The sequence below is a fragment of the Carassius gibelio genome, chromosome B5, assembly GCF_023724105.1.
Source record: "Carassius gibelio isolate Cgi1373 ecotype wild population from Czech Republic chromosome B5, carGib1.2-hapl.c, whole genome shotgun sequence".
NCBI classification, from domain to species: Eukaryota; Metazoa; Chordata; class Actinopteri; order Cypriniformes; family Cyprinidae; genus Carassius; species Carassius gibelio.
The window spans coordinates 23,518,630-23,527,244 of NC_068400.1; the positions used below are offsets into that span (position 1 = coordinate 23,518,630).

Consider the following 8,615-nt stretch of genomic DNA (forward strand, 5'->3'; position numbering starts at 1 on the left):
CTGCTTTTTATTTTTGTTCTGTAATAAACCTGGTTCCTTTTCTTAAAAGATTTACAAAAGTCATCGCCAAATCATTGCTTACATATCATTTCCTGCATGGCAGTAACTGGTAAAAGATTTCTGAGCAGACGTGTTGAAGTTCCTACTTTCTTGAGATATTGTTTTACTCAATACATGTAAGTCGATTCAACAAGCTACTTTTCTACTGTAAACTTCCAACATTGTAAATTCTAAGGTTAGTGATGGTTGGTCATTTTGTATCTCATCAAAAGCTAGAAAAAGTGGGGCGTGGTGTGCAAAGGAGGAGCAGATACTTTTGAGGGCTGTGCGAGACTGTAAAAGTGCTGAAATCTGAGTCCCCAAATAAAACGACACCAAAAAGTCAGTAGAAAAATACCATACCAAAAATTGCCCTGGTTCAATATTTATTTGAAAGTTAAAACTCAATGTTGGAGAGAGTCATTGAAAACTACTCTTATATTAAATGGTGGCACGTTTAATACATATTAAGTAATTATCCATTTGTATAATCAGAATTGTCCCTGAATTTTCTACTTCAACCCTAAGGATGTCCACGTCCAGGACTTGAAAGGGAAGGAAAGCTCAGGAGGTCAAAACTTATTAAAGCGTAAGATACCTTGTTTTTGCGTGCTTTGCTTTTGTGATCCTGACATGTTTTTCTTTATCTGGCTTCTATGTCATGTATTCACACAGAGTGTATAAATTGCAAGTGGAGGATGTTACGGACGTCAACTGGGATGATCTCACAGCTGTTTTCGGGTGAGGATTCTATGCAGTTTGGTCAAATAGTATTCATTTCTTTCATCAAGATCACAATTTATGATCTTTTGATTATCGCAGTTCTTTTGATTTTCTTGGTTTTTAAGACTCCATTTAAATATTTTTTCATTGAAAATATATAGCTCTACAAGGTAGCAAAACATTTTTTAAAAATTAAAAGGTATACTTCTTTCAAAAAAGAAATCTTGGTTTTGTTGTTGAAAGTATATTTGTTGAACATTGGAATATCTTCCAATGATGTGTGAATTTAATAATTCAATAATCTCTGTAGATTACCATAGTGATATTGTTAGTTTTGGAATAAAGGAAATCCTCTGTGGAGTTAAGAAGTGTAAATGGCATGTTAGGACTGGACTACGAGTTGAATGTATGTCTATGACGTTGTTCCTTCCAGACATTGTTGACTTCCTTTATAAGAGTATCTTGCCAGGCCTGGGGAAAGATTGTGAAGACCTTGATGACAGTGAGCTGAAGGTTGACCAGAAGCAGAGCTTCCATCTATCTGACATTTTTCAGGGACATTAATGAGGATCATTGCAGCGACAGTGATGAGGAGAGTGGCCAGAAAGAGGATGACAAATCCACTTGAACTATGTGCAGATCTATCACATTAGTGATTGTGAGTAATATTCCAAAAGTAAAGAGAAAAATAAATTTTCTAGATTTACATGTAAAAGATGTATGATCATTTCCTTTTTTGTTAATCCATTTATTTTGGTGAAGGACTGAATAAACAGAATTTGTATTATTAGGTCTTCTAAACAAGGACATTTTTCTTTTTCCCATATGAAGGTAAAACCAGAATGAGTGAGGTTAAGAGTGGTTGGTAAATCAGTTGAGAAATCTTAGGTAAGGTTAAGTTGTTTATAGTCCATTTGAATCATTCGATCAAACAAAAAACAAACAAACAACTCTGTCCCTTCAGCCCTACGAGTAATCAGTTTACATTTTCAAACCAGCCATGGCCCGTTCCAGTGGGTTAGAGCTCCAGAAGTCATGGTCCCAACCCAGGAACCACCCTGTAAAGGTGGGGGGTTCAAAGCCCTGCTTCACTGTAACAATGGGAGTTCTCTTGTCCCTGGCGGCAGGATCTGATTCAATATATTTGGCAGCTATATTAGGAGAAACAAGTATAAAGATAAACTGTTAGCTAATGAAAACTGTAGCAAAGTATTGCAGTTGAAAATGGGAAACTTCTCACCTGAAGTCACAGCTTCACTTTTTTCATCTTCATTAGCTTCATTTCCGATCCAAACAAAGACCTTGGAAACAATGGTTTCAAGCATTACAGTTTTAGATTTCATTTTCATTTCAAGTGTCGCGCGCACACACACACACACACACACACACACACACACACACACACACACACTTTACCTGATCCCATGTGTCCAGAATCATGACATCATCTGGAGCCAAGTCCTCTTGTGTCATCTCTCCTGGCACCTCTTCAATCTAGATTGGCACAGCACGAACATAAATTGTGAAAAATACAAGACTCTTATCTGATTTCAGTGGACTAGAAGTTTAACCAATCAACATGTAAACTCACAAGGAATTGTCCCGTCTTGTTAGAGCATGCAAAAAGCCTAGGAGGATGGGTGTCCATTTTGCTCTTGAGCCTTTCAGAGGTGCGATACTCTGCTTTTCCTCCAAGAGCACTCCAGAAGCCATCTACATAGAAATTTGAGAATGAACAAGAGTTGTTCAGTATTGGTTCATCTATATATTTGGAATGTAACTTTTAAATAAGTACAGTAACACACTCCTCTACCAATGTCAGAAATACACCCACCTCCCTCTGCTCCTTCTGATATCTCTGAAAGGTCAACTCCTAAAACGCTGCCAAGCTTTTTGGCTCCATTCTTTTCTGCATTGCTTGCACCATGACCCAGCCACAGCATAGAGCCTGAAGCAGTCACCAAAACAAAGGCATCATTGGAATTGAGGCTGGAGGCTACAGGCTCAACCTGTTTAAGGCAAAGTGAACAACAACTGTCAATAGAGAACCAATTTTGCATACATTTTCAAATGAAGAACATTTAACAAAACTGCATAATACAATGATATATTCAAAGAACACATCCATTCTTTTGACTCACCTCAACAGCTCGTGTGTGCCCAGAAGGATTGGCACGAACTTGGAAAAGGCGGATTGCAGAAGCCTTAGATTGGCCGCCCTCCCGTGAAGTCCCACCCTTGTGCACCACCATTGGCTGCCCGCCAAATATACTCATGAGATGAGGGGGTTCTTTGCCTTCACTTACTTGCACCTTCATAAACATTCACATTCAATGGGGTTACTCATATATTTTGATGGTATATATCAAGGAAGTCCAATTCTGCTCTTGAGGGACTACTGTACTGCAAAGGTCCGATCCTGATGCAACACACCCAGACCTGTTAATTGAAGTCTTCAGGATTACTAGAAACCTTCAGACATGTGTGTAAAAACTCTGGGAGGTAAAATCTGCAAGACAGTTGTACAAGAGCAGGAGTGGACACCCTGGTCTCGGTTTCAGTAGACATCCAGTAAGTGAATATTGTAATCAATGCACCAAGCAAATGTCACCTGCACAGGACTCCCACCGAGCTCTGTATCAAGCTGGGCAGCCAGAATGGCAGAAGCCCCCTTCTCATCTTGACTGGACTCTTCCCCCTGCCTGCGGGCATAAACAACCCCATTTAATTAATTTGTTTGAACATATAATCTTTAGGAAATTATGTTTAAAATGATTAGGCTAGCTGTCAACTGATGAGGGGCTCAATGAAGCTCTGATACACCTCGACAGAGACTTGATATCGGATGACTACACAGGGCAAGGTACCTATGATGAAGGTGGAGATTGGGGAGGTGGAGGGATGCTGGAACAGCTGAGACTGGAGAGAGGCAAGCAGCTGCTTATATACTCTGGCTGTTGATTGAAAGATTAGATGGGCTCGCACCTCCCCAACTTGTGTTTAGAAACTTCATATAACAAACCTGTGATGCAGTGATGACTCATCCTATTGACTAACAGAAGCCTAGAGGGGCTAAGGGATACTGGATTTGTTGTACTGATTTGTAGATACACAACCATGTTCTGCTACCAGAGTGTTAATGTGTAACATGAGCAGACAAAGCCCTTAGCTTAGGACCAAATTATTAGGCATTCATTGTTTATTTTCCAGGTTCAGCATTCATAAAGGGTTGAATGGATTCCAGAAGTAGGACTATAACTCTTACCATATATATATTATCTGCCCATGACGTCCTCCATGCTTGTAGTTGTACAGGACGATATAACTGTCTCCTCCAAAGAACTGCCCATGAATGGATGGGTCAACTGGTACCTTGTCTGATCCCTCAATGCGCCAGATCTTTCCAAAGCAACAAATCAAGACAAATTGTCCATTGTTTTTTCTTCATTAAAAAAAACACTTTATAATTACAATTCGTTGTACAATAGTACAGAACACAATTACCTTTTTCTCACCCTTCCCATCATCTACCATTCCATGCTGAGCAGCCATTGCCTCCGATTTGTGCAAAGATGATGCATCAAAGGGTACTTTCTTGATCTTGGCTATTTTGTTAGGCACATAGGCTTGTCCCATACCCTTTGTCTGGTCTGTATCACGCCAAAACTTGAAGAACTGCTTGAAGAGAGGAGTCTCTCCGTTCTCGGGGAGGATCTGGACTTCAGTGTGTTTGGGATAGCCCATCTTACTGATGAAGTCCTCAGCAGCTTTCATGCCTGCACTCCGCTCTTCTTTACTAGCCTCTTTACCTGTTATATTAAAGAAATAAAAAGTCAAGATTTACATTTAAGCATTATCCAAATGAAAATTTTGAATTAATTTTAATGATGCGCTAAGCTGACCTTTCCAGACAAATATCTTGCCATTGGAACCATGGTCCAAGATGAAGCAGTCGGTGGACTGCAGTGCACTCTGGGAAAAGGGGTTTTCTTCAGCCACCAAAGTAACTGACATACTCCCACTGGCATCCGACACCTAAGTAATAAAGACCACCAGAATAAACCATTTTTTGTAAAGTTTTCAGTAAAAACAGAGTGTAGCTAACTGTACCTTATACAATTTTGCAGACTTCCTGTTGGATGCATCGGTCTTGGTGTCTTCAGTCTGTGCATCAGGAAGATCAGGCTTTGGTCCAAGAATCTGACAAAATATAGTAAAGCATTTGCTTTCAGAAAATAATATTGAATCCTTACTAAAAGCTAAAATACACTACATTATGTTTGGACTGATTGTGGATGATTTGCAGTCTGGGAGAGTCAATATGTTTGATATTTAAACAAACTTTTACTTCTAGCAATAAGGCAAATGTCTATATGTGGGTTTATTTTGTCTGGGATGCCTTGACAGTCTGGTAGCATGTGATCTTCAGTTGTACAATATTTGATATCCAGTTCCATTTACAGTGTTAGCGATGTTGTGTGGTGTATTCTAGCACTAACCTATATTAAAATCACTGAATAAAACATTATACTAACCGTTAGTATCTTTTCATTTTCTGATCCTTCTTCACATACAAGGAGTTTTGCCCTCCCACAACGTTCATTATCACGAATATCTTTGGAAACAGTTGTGGCCTTCAGTCTCTCAAACTGGTTACACTTTGACCCACACCATTGGAAAATCTCCTGATGCAGGTATAAAAGAAATAGCATGAATAAATTAGATACATTATGGTAAAATGCAAGAGAAAAAGAAAAACATTCATGTCAGCTTTCACCTTTCCGAAGTCTAGGATGAAGCAATCACCCTGGTTGAAGCTGTCCCAACTCACAGGTACCTCAATGGCCCGAACCACACGTCTACCACTCACATGGAGAACTCGCTTCACATTCACTTCACCAGAAGCTACGTGTTTGAATCCAGAAGCAACTCCACCTTGCTGAAGAAATTTAAAGCAGTTTGGTAAGAACATTTACTGAGCATTTTTCTATTACGAACTGACCAAGTAGCCAAATACATTTTGCATTAGATTCCATATTTGCATATTATCAACGCATGGTAAACGTATCAACTCTACACACCATGTATTTGAGGCCTGATTTGAAGTAGCCTACAAAGGTTTTTGACTCATATCCCTGTACTTCTCTGTACTGGATGGGTTTTCCTCCAAGGAAATCATCCATTTGGACGGTGAAGATAGCAGCTGCCCCACTCTCATCCGTTGAACATTCATTACCTGGAGATGCAATTAACAATGTTCATAAATAGGTTTTCAGTGAACTTGCACACCATTTACCGAGTGCACACAGAGGACCTTCATTTGCACTAACCACAGTCTCACCTATCCAGAAGTGAAGGTCATATTGTAGATTTCCAGAGTTTTGCTTTATGGTATTTAGGACTAGGTAGGTATCGCCTGTGTAGAAGCCACCATGAAGATTCTTCTGGACAGGCACCAAATCCATGTTCTCAATCCTCCACACCTGAAGGCCTGGCTGCTTTCCTGCCTTCTCAAATTCAGGGTGGTTCACCATGGTGCTGTTTGAAAACAACAACTATTGTAACAGCCAAGACAAAAGCTGTACTTTGCATGATCTTGTGTTCCACATAGTCTATTATTGAGAATAAGATCAAATAGATCTGTTGTTAGACTCTGCCAAAAGCCTGCTTCAACACACATACCATGTAGCTTTCAGATAAGGCTGAAATACTTGATTAGTTGGATCAAGTGTATTTAATTAGGGCTGAACCTAAACTTGCCTTGTCCAAATACACACACACTTGCAGTGTTGGCCATTTTAAAGGGCACATGCACGCGACAGGAAGTAAATGCGCAAGACCAGTAGAGTTCTTAAAAATGCTAAAGCGCAGTGCCCTTAATGCACACTAAATCCAAACCCAATACACAATCGTCCAGAGAGGTTTTCAGATCTTAGTGTATCCCACCATGCACCATGTTGTGGAAATAAATCACAAGACTTATGTCCAAGATCATGAGAGATCACGGAAAGCTTTCCAATGCAAGTTAAATATTAATACTAATTAGATATTACATAGAATTTGGTAGTAAAACAAAGTGCTACATGATTTGTTGGTGCAAATGTAAAAAGCCTAGATTTATTTTATACATCATTTCCAACTTCTTTTTATCACTTTAGAATTAGAAGCACCAGAAATTAAAGTGTGTCCCATCAGGTAATGAAAAGTTGTTCACACACTTGTGGTCTTCATCCTCACTTGAACACTTTGGGCAAAATACAGGAAATAAGAAGAGCAAGTGTGGGCATTAGTACAAGGCATATGCAGGGCTCCAGCCCTCTAGGAATGAGTTTGACACCCCTGAAATAGAGGAAGGGTGATTTACTTTGTTCATCAGATAAAAACAATGGCAGTTTGGGTCTCTAGGTCTAGAACAAGGATAGTCAACTCCGGTCCTGGAGGGTCAGTGATCTGTGTGGTTTACTTCCAATCACTATCCAACACACCAGTTCATCATTTTTAAATAGTCCCGAATACTTTGATGAGCTTGATCTGGAGTGTTTAATTAGGGTTGGAACTAGTTAATTTTTTTTCTAGAACATTTTTTCTACATCTTTAAAATTATTCTAAAGCTTCAGCGAAATCAAACTTCTGGCCTGGTATGAGGTGGGTGATGAGAGGACGAGTCCCGTCATGCCCCCAGGCACAGATCCACCCCCGATGGAAAAAAGAACCGTCACAAAGACAAGGGCGGGTCTCTCTTACTTACTGCAGAGGTGAAATGCTCAACAATACACTCAACAAGAAAAGTATTTTCTACAGCAGATCAGTTTAGTTTTTCAGTCAGAATAATGCATTAATAAATGCAATAATTAATCATATTTACCTACCCTAATTAAGTGATGCCTGAGAAAACTAAAAAGCTAATAGCTAAATAACTAATTCTTAACAAATAATTAATAATCAGATGTTGACTGTGCATCAGGAAACAAAATAATGCTTTTTTTTATCCTAAACACCATCAAACAGAATGCTTTCGAAATAGGCCTACCTGCTGGTTAAAGCTTTTTTAAAGGTATTATCAGCAGATGAATCTGAGACGACAGCTGTGAGTTAAAGCACTGAGCTTCCGCAGGTAACTTACAGGGAGTAATCTCCAACAGGTTTGTCTCATTTGCATGTGAAACCCCTCCTCTTATGAGATCAGCTTTACGAACATACATTTCCTTCTGGGGAAAAAATGCAGTCAGTCAATAAATAACGCAGAGTTTGTGGTTTAATATATTATATAATACCCTATATGTAATATTAAATACAAATGCACAGTAAGTGTTTACACTGATTCAGTTGTTAGTGATTTTGCTATGTTTGATAGCACCAGTCGTAATAAATGAGACACAGTGTGCCATTATTTGTCTACAGCACTGAGAACATACATTATATATATATATATATATATATATATATATATATATATATATATATATATATATATAGATCATATATAAACCGGTGGTCTACTCTACAAGGTTTTGTTTTAAAGAACGTGTGGAATCCTACAACGTGTGTATATTAATCTTTCCAGTGATATAACAGCAAAGGGGAGATCGGGTCAAAACATTTAATGAAACGGCTAATTACTCAAGACGATTTTATCAACCACTGCATTGGCCAACTATAATATTACAACTAAAATGATAAATATTTATGTTTATTTAAAACTTGTGGCAGCTTGCCTCGACTTGACATGTTTGAAAAATGCACCTTTTGAGAAAAGCTTCATCTTTCTGAACCAGTTTCATTTCGGTTTCGCTGTTACTTTCGAAAAAGCAGTTGATCATAAGCATTTGAGCTGATGTTTTGTATGTGGTGTG

At 38.7% G+C, this 8,615-nt stretch overlaps 1 protein-coding gene across 2 annotated transcripts; it reads right to left on the bottom strand.

The window, feature by feature from the left end:
- Positions 1 to 1,651: 1,651 nt before the first annotated feature.
- On the bottom strand, positions 1,652 to 7,947 carry LOC127957416 (gelsolin). 2 transcript variants are annotated; one of them, XM_052555950.1, is made up of 16 exons: positions 7,793 to 7,947; positions 6,104 to 6,300; positions 5,844 to 5,998; positions 5,540 to 5,701; positions 5,298 to 5,447; positions 4,873 to 4,962; positions 4,665 to 4,797; positions 4,267 to 4,571; positions 4,028 to 4,161; positions 3,374 to 3,464; positions 2,904 to 3,074; positions 2,597 to 2,771; positions 2,354 to 2,475; positions 2,179 to 2,256; positions 2,003 to 2,063; positions 1,652 to 1,913 (listed from the first exon to the last, which is right to left on the bottom strand). In XM_052555950.1, exons 2-16 carry the CDS (start codon positions 6,294 to 6,296, stop codon positions 1,744 to 1,746), a joined length of 2,190 nt encoding a protein of 729 aa, XP_052411910.1. In that variant the 5' UTR covers positions 6,297 to 6,300; positions 7,793 to 7,947; the 3' UTR covers positions 1,652 to 1,743. The 2 variants fall into 2 exon arrangements, with proteins under 2 accessions (XP_052411910.1, XP_052411911.1); XM_052555951.1 differs by lacking the exon at positions 7,793 to 7,947 and adding an exon at positions 7,632 to 7,765.
- Between the last annotated feature and the right edge of the window lie 668 nt (positions 7,948 to 8,615).

Bases quoted from the DNA above. Each gene is read 5' to 3' on its own strand.
- LOC127957416 (XM_052555950.1), bottom strand. From the start codon at position 6,296: ATGGTGAACCACCCTGAATTTGAGAAGGCAGGAAAGCAGCCAGGCCTT. The intron at 4,162-4,266 runs GTAATTGTGTTC...TGCTTTGGAAAG, and splicing joins ATGGGAAGGGTGAGAAAAAG to ATCTGGCGCATTGAGGGATC. The intron at 1,914-2,002 runs GTGAGAAGTTTC...CTCCTAATATAG, and splicing joins AAGTGAAGCTGTGACTTCAG to CTGCCAAATATATTGAATCA.